General features: G+C 31.8%; 1 protein-coding gene across 1 annotated transcript in view; it reads right to left on the minus strand.

The window, feature by feature from the left end:
* Positions 1-3,667: 3,667 nt before the first annotated feature.
* Positions 3,668-15,391, minus strand: part of LOC109179339 (LOB domain-containing protein 24-like) — a 31,774-nt gene continuing 20,050 nt past the window's right edge. The window contains exon 2 of the mRNA XM_019328844.1: positions 3,668-3,892. Within this exon, the coding sequence (XP_019184389.1) occupies positions 3,668-3,892 (225 nt within the window). The remainder of the gene's footprint in view (positions 3,893-15,391) is intronic.

Here is a 15,391-nt window from a genome sequence, read left to right on the forward strand (position 1 = left end):
TACATATTATTCCTTTTATATGAGGATAATAACCCCATTCTCAACTCTCTAAAAAGTAAATAATGGCACTTAAATAAATCCTCATTTCGGGAATTATAAATCCATTAGGGATTTTCAAGATAAACTAGAGGATATATTTAGGATATTTTCAAGAGGAAACGATATTTGAGTTTCCCAATCACATATAACATTACTAGGCATGTTTATGATAATATATTTACATACTTTGTTATGGGGGAGAAAATACTTTTAATTAATTTATTGACTATAAGAAAAATCATAGTTAGTAACTTACTAACTTTTATACTTCTTATTTTGTGATTTTCATTCATCACATTTTGAGAAAATCCATCAAGGATTTTAAATATAAGTAACAAGTAACCCATATATATATGTGATAACTATAACTATTAGCTACATATCTAATTTATTTACTGCTAGTTTTATTGAATAACGGAATATAAAGCCATGACTAATATTGGGTCTCTGCGAAAACCCTCCACTCGCCTTAATTTATTAGCGAATTCTGATTTGTATGCCTTAATTGCTATTTTCTATGAAAACAGTTAGCACGCTGCAGGCGTTATACTACTATTTTCATTTCTGGATCCAGATTTAAGTATTTATGAGCAATATAGGCAAAAAATGTTGTCGACAACTATAACAGCTTTGTAAATATCTTTTATACACATGGCAATTTTGTATCAACCAAATATATGACATTTCCCAAGAATATTTGAATTTGGTTGTTCCGCCTTCCCAGTATTTTAGTTATTTGGTGCACCTATAATTTTACTGGGGGTTTTCGCCTTCTAGACGAATATCTTCAGGATAAAATTTCTATATTTCTAGAGTGACGAAATTTCTATACTAGATCTAGTTTTGTAAATTCTTAAATCAATATATGCTTCTGGCATAATGGTAGAGATTTTTAGTCCTAGTTGGGGATTTCAACTCTTAAAATATTTTCTATGGACTTAGTCACTCATTGAGATTTCTAGCAGATAACATAATTTGTTCCATGACTGAACTTCTGGTTCTATAAGGCTAGTACATGGGTTTGAAGATTTTTATCAATTTCTCGGCATTTAATTAATTATAAATTTCAAATCTCCCCCTAATGTCGAGAAAAAATCTTATAATGCAACCAACATCACTGTTGATTTCTCATGATGAGATATAGCTAGAAGGGTTGCATATTAAAAAAATTGAGCGCAGATAGGGAAATGCATCATGTACTAGCATATGTGATATGTAGTGGATCAAGATATTGGTTATTCAATTTTTGAAGGTCCCCAAAAAACATATTTCCTCCAAAATTGCATAAATTGCTTTCCAAACAAAGCTCTATTAAGAATTAGAGCTTTAGTTAAAAAAAATATGATATTGTGTATCTTAATTAAGTGTTTCATGACAATTAGAGAAACAAGTAGAGTACTCAACATACAATGGAGTGAACTCATCAAGATAACATATCATAATTTCGTCTATTTATCATGCTTTCTAAAAAAACAATTAAGCATCAATTTGGATGCATGACATGGGTGATACTAAACATATTTTCTTGTGAATCAACAATATGCATACTTTACCGATAAATTATACGGATGCATTCAGATTGCAATTGTGAATCCACAAAATGCATACTTCACGGTTAAATTATACACATGCATTCAGATTGCAAATTTTTTTAGGAAAAAACCTTAACACATTTGTACACCAAATTTTGCAAATATGAAATTCAGCAAGTCTTGAAAGTATATAAAAATTTCATGTCAATCCAAGGCATGGAAGTATTTTTCCCAAAATTTTTCAACACTGCGCCAGACAGAAAATTACTTTACAAAATTTTCTGGGATAACTGGAGCATATTTTCAACAAAAACCCTTTATAGATATCAAATGCCATAAGTTTGGGTTCTCCAAAAAAAAAAAAAGAAATCATGCCAAAAGGAGTTCGGGAAGTATTTTTCACGAATTTAATTTTTAACTGCCCCCTTAGAATTTTCAGGCAATGATTATTATGTGTAAAATCATTCTTCCTAGACACCATAAAATCACCATATATACAATATATGGAGTAGTCACGTCAAGTAAGCATATCACAATATTTCATGTACCAATCATAATGCTTTAAAGGACATGGCATATTTCCTTCTCAAAGAGTAGAATTTATCCACAATGTGATTATCATATGCATATATAAATATGACAATTGCACAGAGTATCACATAAATATATGCATATATAAATATTTTCTACAGAAAAATAAATACTTAGCTCATAGAGATTTGGACATAATTGTAATGCTTGGGTATAACCACGATGATTCTACAAGCGCAGGCGCAATATATGATCCAGAGCAACTTATCTCTTGGACTCAAGCATGCTGAGAGCAACTTCACAACTTCCTTTCCTCACTTCATCGGATTCATCCAAGACCAACAAATAAAACAGTCCAACAATTGAGAAAAGACTCAGGATCATTCTGAGCATTATCATAGCAAGTAAACACTACACTCAACATTCAGCAGCTCTCAAACACAATATAAAGAATATGAGTAGTTAATAAACCATGTCAAATATACTGAAGTGTTCCAATGTAATCCATTGCAGGTCAAACTCCCTTAATATAATGTTTCAGTAGCTGCAAGCATTTTTATGCGCCATGCTCTATTTATTTAAGAAAAGGAAGCAGACATTATAAATGTATGTATAAATCATTTTTGCCAATATCCAGATCCAGATATATATTTATATATCATATGCATAAAAAATTGCCACATTCATTAACTATTAATAAATCTTATAAAAGCATTTAAAAAGAAATATGAGTTACTTATCTCTGAACTGTAGCATTGATAAACAAGCAGGGTAGCTTATTGAATCCATTCATGCCAGGTGATTTCACGAGACATGTCACCATCTCCGTACTACAGAAAGTGGGCGACAGTGATCTACCGCCAGCAAAACGACCTCGGACAATCGTGCGACCTCGGACAATCGTGATAGACCAGTTATCACATCTGATTCTCCTTGCAAATATGTATACCAAAGTACTGATAACGTGTTGTAACCCATTAGCTCATTGCTCAAAGAATAACTCATTGATCAAAGACACTATAAAGAAAAGTAATAGAGAAGAAGAGAAGAGAGTGATATCATTTCATTTCCACGGCATCATCTTACAAAAAGATTACACACATATATAATATAGAGTAATAATGGCATACATAATGAGAGTCTGTTACAAACGTTACAAAATAATGACCACCATTAATATATAACTACAACATAAATAAGCCTATAAATTTTGCTTTCTTAACATTTGAAGGGTTTGAATTTTACCCATTTAAAGGTCAACTAGATATATCTTACAATTTAACTCATCCACTTCCCTTCAAGGCCGAGACAAGAGCGGAAATTATAAACACACACTATAAATAGACTAATTATTCATGCACTGTAAAAAGAAATACTATAAATATATTAATCAATCAAGTATTAATAATTTCGAAACGTAAATTTTATGAAACAAGGCCTTTATTAATTGAAGCAATGACATTAATCATAACTTGTGTGAAATAAACTTCACCAATAAGCTTCATCATTAATTTTTCACTTGCTCTACTCTCATCGTATTAAAATATTTTTCACGTGAGATAGATTTAACAAAAATTTTCTGGGAATTGAAGTTGCAAGTGACCTAGTTGTTGTGATTTCACAGCTTGAATGTCCGCTTCAACTTTAGACAATTGACATTGAAAATCATAAATTTGTTCATGTAAAAAGGTGATTATTCCGACACAACCATAAACCGGATCTTGAATCCGACAATGTGCCTCGTAGTACAAGGATACTGCAACATCACCTCGCTCATGCTCTTCCACTTTCTGCATGTTTTTATTCACAACAACAACGAATTAACAACTCCTTATGCAAATTAATAATTTTCTGAATCAACTATACACACCCCCCCCCCCCCCAGTATATATATACCATGTGCACACTTATTAAGTAGTGGTAACGAGCTTTCCTCATCACACAAAAATTTCTGCGTGGGTGGCTGTGATTTGTGAACTATTACAAAGAAGTGAGCGTGTACACCGTCAACAGTGGCTTCAGGTTTTCCTTGTTACGCAAAAATAAAAATAAAAAAACAAGAAGGATACAAACTTGTAACCACAAGGTTAAAAGTTCGAATCCTAGCCTTTTTGGTTTGAGCCAGCTACGAGGACAAATGGAGTTTACCCAGCACACACCCTCAGGCTGTGACGATGAGTTTTTAAAGTTAGGCCTATAACGGGAACTAAAAAATGTCCGTCAAATTATTTGATAAAATAATTTGAAGCCAATCATATTAACTATTTGGGAGGGATCGGACTTGTTGACAAAAAGAGTATTCAAATAACCCAACAAATTTCAAAAAAAAAAAAAAAAAAACCAACAAATTGAAGCGGAAAACTAGCTACCTTGTAATATCTTTGGACTATTAAAAATGTTTAAATTTTTACTACCTTATCTAATCTTATTCAATTTTTTAAATTATAAATTTTAATTTTTCAACTATCATTTTTAAAATAAGTATTTAAACTATCAATTTTATAAATTAAAATTATAAATATTTATTTTAGTGACAATTGTAATGAATCTACTATAATGGAAAACACGGACAGTGTAGAGTTGGTGAGGAAATGAAAGGCTAGAATTGAAGCGCGCAGTGACATGCAATCGCATTTACAAAATCAACGGCTAAATGCACCTCCATTTATCTAACTCTATAATAAAGCAAGAAGTTTTGCCAATCATTGTTTCCCGCCCAGTGAAAACGATGCAGTTTTGGTGGAGTCTTAATTCGCTATTTAATTGTTTCTTTATTTACAGCGTGTAATGTGATTCCATCTTGGGAATATGCCTAGCCGTTCTTATTATTATACAATCCTTGGTTCCCAAGGAGTTCAATTAATGTAGAACTCTTTGGTATTGTAAACAAGATCATTACTATAAATATCTACAAAGCATAATGAACTGCTACGGCCTACGAGAAAGAATTATATATATTACATACATTACATAGATTACATAGAATATGCAGAGTTGCAATATTCAAATTCACATTAATTGAGATGTGCGATTTCCCAAACATAGAATGCCGGTATCTTCTTTTTTTTTTTTTTGAATCTTCAGTATGTATAAATACCGGGCTTCTTCATGGCAGAACACTTCAGAAAATTCTTACACTTTACAGCCTTTTCGAAAGCCACTTTTGGTGTTTCAACATGCCTTCCATGTTCATTGCTGTCAGAAACATTAAGCCGGAACACCAGCAAAGGGCAATACGAGTGAGAGCAGTTCGTGTGTATGAAGTTCCTGAGAAAAGGGGAGAGGGGCAGGTCAGTAAGAGCATGGAAGTTTTGTTCCATGATGAAGAGGTAATTTTATCTATTTGCCAATCTGATTTTGTCTACTAATCATGCCATGTTATCTAATAATCTTAGTGTGTTTTGCTGTCTATAATCTTCTCATCTAATGGTCTTTCAATTAAGCTACTTTCATGCCATGTTATCTACTCATCCTAAATTGTTTTGCTGTCTAAATTTTTTTTCCTATTGTATTCGCAGGGAGACTACATTCATGCGAGTATCATCAAGAAAGACATTGTAAAGTATAGAGATACAATCAAGGAAGGGAAAGTGTTTGAAATAAAGAACTTCATGGCCTCTACAAACTATTATGTCTACAAGATTACAGAGCATGGTTTCATGCTTAAATTTAACTACAGAACACAAGTCAAGGAAATACATTCTATTGGCTTTCCTTGCAAAATGTTTAGGTTAAAGAGTTTTTTGGCTTTGAAAGATCCTGATGATGTGAATGACAAGGAGCTGATTGGTACTAAATTAACTTTCCTAACTGCTAATATGTTCTTTATTCTACTTTTAGTAGTTCTTGCTAATATTTTGTTCATTTTTGCAGATGTTATTGGAAGGGTAATTGAGATTTACAATCCTGTGGACAAGATTGTAGGGGGGAAGGCCACCAAACTAATCGACTTTCAAATTGAAGACAATGCGTAAGTTTTTTAAAATAAAATTGATTACATTCGAAAATTTTGCTCTTTTTTTTTCATACTTTTGTGTTTTTTTCTGTTTCTAATCCAGTGATAACACCATGATGTGTACACTCTGGAATGAGCATGTTTCTTCCCTGATGCCTTTTTACAATAGTGATTCGAAAGAACCACTGATTGTTGTCATTCAATGCTGTAGGGCCAAAGTTGTGGGTGGTGAGTTTCTATACTGTAATCTCTTCTAATCTATAGGTTCAAATACTCTATATTCTATACTGTATATATATCATACTATATATCTTAAAATACATGCATCTATTCTATATTTTTATTTCAGGTGAAGTGAGAATAACCAGTTCCTATGCGACGAAGCTGTGGTTTAATGAGGATTGGGAAGAGTTTAAAGAGTTTAAGTCAAAGTAAGTTCATCTTTTAGATTTATCCTATTTTTTTGTATGTTTATTAATGTGTGCTCTACTTTGTACTTCTGATTTTAGTTATGCCATATATTTTTTTGTAACATCTGAATACTGGATTAAAAAAAAAAAATACACTGTACTGTGTATATATATTGAAATACCATGCTGTACAGTGTATTCATTTCTTCAACTTTGACTTAAACTACCAATCAAAAAATAAGATAGATATTTTAAATGTTGTCTACTGTATTGTTGTAGGGTGTTTTAGACACATCTAACCAAGTTTCTAATGTTTTTGAAGCATGAAAGCTCAGGGTACTCCAATGAGGAGTCTCAGTACTGGCACACTGCATTCCAACTCTACAGGCATTAGTGATTTTAATAATGCTGCTGTTATTGTCACTAACTGCCATGATATTAAGAAGGTGAAAGAGGTAATCCACAAACTAAGCTAGCAATTCTATCTTTTATTTGATGTAACTGAATTTGGTAAGTGCAATATACACTTATAAAACTATTTGTATACTATAGGATGGGGACTACTATGTTGCTGCTGAGATTCTTGGGTTAGATTTTGAGGATGGTTGGTACTACCTATCGTGCCTGAAACTTGGATGTAATAAGAAGCTTAAAGAACAGGAAGTGACTCTTTTTTGTACTAAGTGTAAAAAGACTTGTATGATGGGTACAGTTAAGTACAAAGTAGTTGTTATTGCTCTTGACAAATCTGGAGATGCTCCAATGTTGCTTTGGGATAGGGAAGTTACAGAGCTTGTGGGTATTCCTGCCTCTATTTTGTATGCAAAATACAAGGAGGTAAATTCTTATAAATTAATGTCTACATTTTTTTTCCTAAACTGTTTATATTATATGTTTTTAATTTTGTTATTTATCACCTATCTAAACAGCTTGATGTTGAAGTGCCACCTGAATTGGATGCTATAGTTGGAATGAAGATGCTGTTTAAGATCAACTTCAAACTGGCTCAAAAGATGGGCCCCAATTACCCATTCAATGTTGTTAGGGTTGTAAGGGATGAGCACTTGCTTAAGACCTATGCTGACAGGTTTGTGGAGCATGAAGAGCAAGACATAATGTCAAGGATGATTGAGGAGGAAACTAACACCGATGTAGTTTCTGGAGTAAGAATTATAAACCCTTTAGTCTATGAGTTTTTTTTTTATTGGTTACTAATAGGCTTTTCTGCTTTACTTACTAATAGGAAGATTCTATTGGAGTTGAAGTGAATAGCCCTGCCACTGTCCAGCCCTCGCAAAAGGAAGGAGAAGAGAATGCTGAAAATTCTGGGGCTATTAAAAGGTCACTTTTGGATGAGTTTTAGGAAAAGTTGTAATTGACATTGATGGTTGAAAGTGTTTGTTGTTGGCCGGACATTATCCAGACAATTATTTTTTTTTTTCCTAAGACTGTGAATGTGAAACTTTCTTATTTTCAGTTATTGGGATGTTTTAGAAGTATTATCTAATGTTTTTAGTTATTGCCTAACTGTTTAGTACAATGCATTGGTGTATATACTGCTATTAGAACCTGTTTTGTAGTTTTTCTACTTTTCCTTTCAGGTTATTAAGAGTAAGGATGAAAGGTATCCAAGTTTAGCAAGGATGCCAGGTGTTCAAGGTTTTAGAAGGCAGCCAGGATGGAAATATTTGGCAAGCAACTTAGACTTTGTAGTTGTGTTTTTTTTTTATATGTTCAATTACATGTTAGAGTTTGTAAGTAATATTCCAATTATAAAACTTTATATCTAAATATATTGTGCCTAAAAAATTGAGTTAGTTCCAATTACCTATTTGCACAATCTTCTTCTACTCTGCTTGCAATTCTAAGACTTTATATCTAAATAAATATATTCTTCCTACACAATAGAGTTAGTTCCAATTACCTATTTGCACAATCTTCTTTTACTCAGTTTGCAATTCTAAGACTTTATATCTAGATAAATATATTCTTCCTACAAAATAGAGTTAGTTCCAATTACCTATTTGCACAATCTTCTTTTACTCAGTTTGCAATTCTAAGACTTTATATCTAAATAAATATATTCTGCCACAAAAAATAGAGTTAGTTCCAATTACCTATTTGCACAATCTTCTTTTACTCAGTTTGCAATTCTAAGACTTTATATCTAAATAAATATATTCTACTTAAAAAATAGAGTTAGTTCCAATTACCTATTTGCACAATCTTCTTTTACTCAGTTTGCATCTCTCCAAAGCACCTGATGTCCAAGCTGGTATCCATCAAAGTTTTCTAGCACATTTAAAAAGAAATTAGATAACAGCAACAAAAATAAGATTTTTGTAAAGTCATTTACATTACTGTGTTAACTGCAAAACCAACAATCTCCTTTAAATGGAAAAATGTTTTGATTCTACACAAGTCTGACTTTTATACTGATATAGAATAAAACAATTGAACAACTTCCAGGGGTCAAATAGAATAGAATTACAAATAGAGTAACAGTGTCGATACTCGAGGACCATTTGTTGAACAAATACATTTTATTCAATGTGTCTATTATTAATAAAACAAAGTTGTTTCTTCCAAAAAAAAAACATTTAAAGAATATTATGATACATATAAGAACATTATACCACTTTTAAGCAAAGAGAAAAAAAAAAGTAGTTTAAATTTCTTTTTTAATAAAAAAAAATGAGAATCTCCTTAAATAAATAAAAAAAAAAACAGAAAAGTATGATCCTACAGAAATGGCACTTCTATACTTATATAGAATAAAATAATGCACCAAAGTCAAGATATCAAAGACACTAGAATTACAAATATATGAAGTTGGTCGATAGTCGAGCACCATTCTTTGAACAAGGACATTTTACTGAATGTGTCTAATATTAGAAAAACAAAGTTGTTGCTTGCAATAAAACACATTTAACGAATATTACGATATATAGAAAATAATTATACCAGTTTTGACCAAAGAGAAAAATAAAAAGTTATTAACATTACTGTGTATAACATGGTTGAGTTCTATACTAATATAGAACCAAATAATGCACCAAAGTGAAAGCCAGTAATGGAAAACTATTGCCTTAGAAAGTTAAGTGAACAAACTTACAAACGGTGCAAGTATATGCATACAAACTAATCTAAATACAGCCAAGTAAAGAGGAAGTCTTAACCTATTTGCTTATATGACCATATTGCTTTCAGTGGTGTTTTATTGATTGGTTTTTTTCTGCCGGCTGCTCTTCAATTTCTTCAAAGCTTGAATTCTTTCATTCTAATAAGAATAACAAAAAAAAAAAAAAAATTGGTTAGAAGTTGTGTTCATAATATTTAATAACAGGAAAAGGATACAGTAAAATAACAGAGAATTGAATATGATTAGAATCAAATAATAAATGTATGTGTTCAATGTTGTTACAACCTCCCTAAACAAATTGTCAAAAAAGAAATTAAAAAAATAAGAGCTTGGTCTATACTTGATAACCATTTGTTGAAAAAAGTCTTTTTAAATCAAACTGTATATTGCCTTACAAACTAAAGTGAACAAACTAACAAACTATGCAAGTATAACAATACAAAGTCATCTAAAGTAAGGTAAATCAAGATAGAGTCTTAACCTGATTGCTGATATGGACATAGTGCTTATTTTCTGCTTGCTGCTCTTCAATTAATCCACAGCTTGGATAATTTTCTTTTAAAACGAATAAAAAAACAAATAAAAAAGTTAGAATGATCATGTGTTCAGAATAAATAATAGAAGAAATTTGCTAGCACATTTAGAAAGAAAGTAGATCACACCACCTAAATCCAATATTTTAAATGTAATGAACATTACTGTGTTCACTAAAAAGCCGAGAATATGTCATTTCATTAGGAAAATAATTTGATAGACTGGCATAACAGAGAATCTAGAAGAGTTTTAGAACCAAAGAATCAATCTGTGTGTTCCATGTTCTGACCAATTATATAAAGGAATTTAAGACAATGGAATTATTGGCCTGTTGAGTAAAAGTTAATCATTCTTAGGAAAAGAATCACATTCCCTAAACATTAAATATAATTGATGGACAGCTATCATTAATATTAACTGAAAACTCTTCAGTTCCAATCCTTTTTTCGAAATCAAGGCAAAAAGTTAAGTAAACTACAATCAACACATCTATAGAAAGATGCCCCATCTAACTACCAACACAGTTCTCCAGTTTCAGACTCCAGCCAAATAGACAATTCACAGAGACATTTTCAAGTACACACAACAGACAGTGCAATGAGGAAAATCACTAAGTCAACAATTATAGGCATCAAAAGGAAACCAAGTGAAGAAAATAAAGGTAAGTTCGAAACTTATCTTTTTGTTTTTGAAATGAAGCTTCATTGTAGCATCCCTCTTGCCGTGCAATTCTGTTTGTCTTCTCCATCTCCTCAAATATTTCTAGTATGTCGATGAAAAACAACATGATAAAGTAGACTTATTGGTTAGGATTTGTTTGTACCAGAATATAGCTATAGCATTTTGAACATGATATTTACACAGTTAACAGTAATTTCAATTGTGTGTTTTTATAGCAACACTACAAAGAAGACGACCTAAAACCCTAATTTTTATGAATCAATCAAATCGGAAATTAAGAGCTTTTATCTATGATTCTCGACATGCATGCTTAGATCCAGTAAATTAGATCAAGTTTAGAACAAACAACAGTGATAAATCCGAACCCTAATCAAATTGACTGGAAATTAAATGCACACTAACCTGAGTAGTATGAAATTAGCTTCACTGCAGCGTGATTTCCACCATTTACTGTTACAGAACACTACGATCTTTCACGGAAATGAAAGATCGCGATTATGTACTGAGAATCGGGGAGTTGCTCATCTAGACCAGTCTAAGATTTCTCCGGAAACAATGTTCAGTAAGAACAGTTGAAACCCAGATTTCCACTAAGCATTGATCTAGGTTTAGGAGAGACAGAGAGAGATCGGAAGTGAGCGGTGAGTGGGTGAAAAACATATCTGTTCGGACAAAGGAGAAGGAGAAGGGTATTCACCCTTCTTCGTCTTCTCATAATATTCTGACCGAACAAACATATAATCCGTAATATTATATATTAATATATATATATATATATATATATATATATATATATAAATACATAAATAGATTTAAATAGTTTATAGATATAAATTAATAAATATATATATAGTCTTCATATTATTTAATGGTGTGATTTTTATGTGTAATTAATTAGATATATTATTTTTCATGGTAATGATATCGATTGTGCACACAATTTTGTGGACCATGTTATACCTACAAATTTGTCCAATAAACTTGCGGCAGGTTATTGTTTATATCAATTGCAGTTTCAGGTTATAGGCTACCATAAATATATTATCCGTTAGGTGTGTTTAGTGTCACAACAACTACTTTCGTCAGAAGTGTTACGCCAATCTTTAACAATTATAAATTATTTGTGTGCTCTGAACTATGTTATGTGTAATTCATTGTTACGACTTTTTTTTATTTGAAATAATTTATATTTTAATGTTAGATTTTATATTACAGAAAATGAATTGGGCAACTCATCAACAAGGAATAATTATGCTCAAGGAAAACAATAGCCTTCGGCAATAAATTCTTCCCGCATTCCGTTTGGAGGGTGTTTGTCTCAAAACATCACACCATTGAGTAACACTACTAACGGTAAATGGCCTTAGTTGAACTCATATACCTTCATTTTTTAAAAAAAAAATAAATTATCTTTTTAATTAGGTGGACAAATTGACTGTAAAATTATATTGTATAATTATAATGTAAGTAATGTACCATACCAATGTACATGGAATACTTTAGTATCACAATAATACTTTGATTGGTATTAATGGTATTTATTGTGCACTCAATTATGTGGACCATGGTCTACCTAATAATTGTTCCACTTATTAGGTAACTCTTATTGATAGCAAGGATCATTTCAACTTATAGTCTAACATAATTAATAGCGTTAGGTGTGATTAATTTATATAAATTTAACTGCTGTAATTAATGTTGTTATTACTGTTGTTATTATAGTATTCTAATTTTTTTTTTTTACATCACAGCAAATTATGTAGGCAACTCATCATTAATGACTGATGCTGGTCAAGGTAAAGACCAACATACGCCACATATTCGTAACCAAATGCCGGGGGGCGGTTGTCCGTCGCAAGATATCACACCATTCAGTAACATCAGTAACGGTAAATCCACGAGAATGAATTGATATACATTCATTGTGAATTTAAATATCCTTATAGTTTTAATTGTTAAACGATGTTTGTAAAATTAAATGTTATATTTTTAATGTAATTTATGTTGAATAATATAAATTTGTAATTGTTCTTTACAATAGTTACATTTTTTTGGTTATGTGTAATTAATTAATTAGATTGTACTTAACGATATATACTTTTACATTCTAACTATATTTAGTTTGCACAAATAGATGCGGACCATGGTCTACCTAATTCTATTCGATTACATATTAATGTCGTGCAATTGAACAAATATTTATGTGATGTCTACTAATTTGTTTCGAGTATAAATTATTGGAATTATTTCTTAATTTAATGTTATATTTTATATCACAGCAAATTATTGCGGGAACTCATCTTTTACGAATAATGTTGCCCAAGCTAAAGACAAACGTACGACAACTACACCTTACTCAATTCCCCTTGGAGGATGTTTGTCTGAAAATATCACACCATTGAGTAACATCACCAACGGTAAATCCCCTAAGATTAATTGATATACATTCATTGTGAATTTAATTATACTGTAACTCATGGTCCATAGAACTCAGTGTGTAATTGTAATTTCACTAATTTGTCTTCATATGATTTACTTTTTAATATCAATTTTTAGTTTTTCTTTTAAATAGTTAAATTTCTTTTATTATGTGTAATTAATTTTTTGGTTTGTACTTAGTGAAATATACTTTTTCATTCTAATTCTATTTATGGTGCATAGATTTTTGTGTACCATGGTCTACCTAATAAGTTTTCCAGTAAAATAGAATACTTATACCGTCAAATTACTTTTTCATTTTCTAGGCTAGCATAATGTACATGTTTGGTGTACTTAATTTATAATATTAAGACTTATATAATTTATTTTGTTATTATGTGCTACCAACTATTTTTTTTTATAGTCCACTAAAATGTAGTGGTTTAAGTTAAACGTGACTTTAAAGGTTGTTATACTTTACGCGTGTCTAATATTCCGTATGTGTACAGTACGTTCGTCGAATACACAGATCGGTGCAACCAATTGCCAGCCATTTGTTTTGGTAGATAAAGAAAATCCTGCATCGACGATAACACAAGATGAATTGGCAAATCGTAAACCATTACATAAATATGGAATTGCCGATGACCATGTAACAACAAGAGACTTGCTATCTGCCTTTGAAGGTGAATGTAACCCTACAATGATCGACGCACCAAATACGTACATAGTTGGTAAGAAGATACTCTAGCGGTTATTCAAACAACTATTAGTAAAGTACATATGCAAACCTTAAACTATTAAAATTGATTTTTAAATGTATTTCTAATTTTAGATGCAAATATATCGAGAAACGATGATAAGCAAAACTTCGATATGGGGACATCCTCTGATCCACAACATGGTATGTAGATTTGTTTTATAATTCCTTAAAATATCAATCAATATTTCATTAAGTATATATTTTGTTTCAGGTCAATACTGCGATTTTGGTGATGCAACAAATAAATGCGTCCATTGTGGGGCTTTGTTTTGGTTTGAAGAAAGGAAAAAGAATTTGTCAACAAAAGCATCTCCACTGTTTATGTTGTGTTGCAACAATGGGAAGATCAAGTTGCCGGAGAATAAGTTGCCACCAAAAGGTATATTTGATCTCTTTTTCGGCAATGACGAATTATCAAAAGAATTTCTACACAACATTAGGACCTACAACAACATGTTTTGCTTCACATCCATGGGAGGTAAAATTGACAAGAGCGTGAACAAGGGGGGAGCACCTCCTATTTTTCGATTAAGTGGTCAAAACTATCACCTAATGGGCACTCTACTTCCAGAACAAGGCAAAGAACCTCATTTTGCCCAGTTATATATATACGACACGGCAAATGAAAAGATCAACCGTATCAATGCTGTGAGGTACAAAAGTTTGCGTATTAATACTAATCAGTAGATACTATTTTTTATCTTGACAACTATATACATCAAGTTTATGTTGTTGTAGGGGTAGTGGTGAGCAAGATGACATTCATGTAGAAATAGTGAGTGTCATTCAGAAAGACCTCGATGAAAATAATGTTTTGGTTAAGTCTTTTCGGATGGCTATGTCTGAGTTGGATATTAATCCATGCGCCGAGGTCAAAATCAAGTTGTTGGAAAAACGAAATAGAGATGCGAGGACCTATAATCTGCCGCAAGTTTCAGAAGTAGCAGCGTTAATTGTGGGAGACCTGGATACCAGTATTGGTGAGCGTGATATTATTGTTCAATCGAAGGGTGGCCACCTACAGAGGATCAGTGAATTAAATCCTTCATACTTGTCGCTGCAATACCCTATTTTGTTTCCATATGGCGAAGACGATTACCGAGAAGACATTTCATTCGCTGACGTTTTAGGCAAGCGCTCCTCAGGTGGTAGACAGAGGATTAGTCCCAGGGAGTATTTCTGCTACCGCATACAGTCTAGACCGTCAGCTCCGAGTACCATATTATTTGCAAAGCAGTTGTTCCAACAATTTGTTGTAGATGGCTACACAATGGTTGAATCTGGAAGACTGATTTATATAAGGACACACCAAAAAAGCCTAAGGTGTGAGAGTTATAGTGGATTGACTGATGCTTTGACAAGGGGTGAATTAAGCCCTGCAGTACA

The sequence above is a fragment of the Ipomoea nil genome, unplaced genomic scaffold (genome assembly GCF_001879475.1).
Source record: "Ipomoea nil cultivar Tokyo-kokei standard unplaced genomic scaffold, Asagao_1.1 scaffold0900, whole genome shotgun sequence".
NCBI classification, from domain to species: domain Eukaryota; kingdom Viridiplantae; phylum Streptophyta; class Magnoliopsida; order Solanales; family Convolvulaceae; genus Ipomoea; species Ipomoea nil.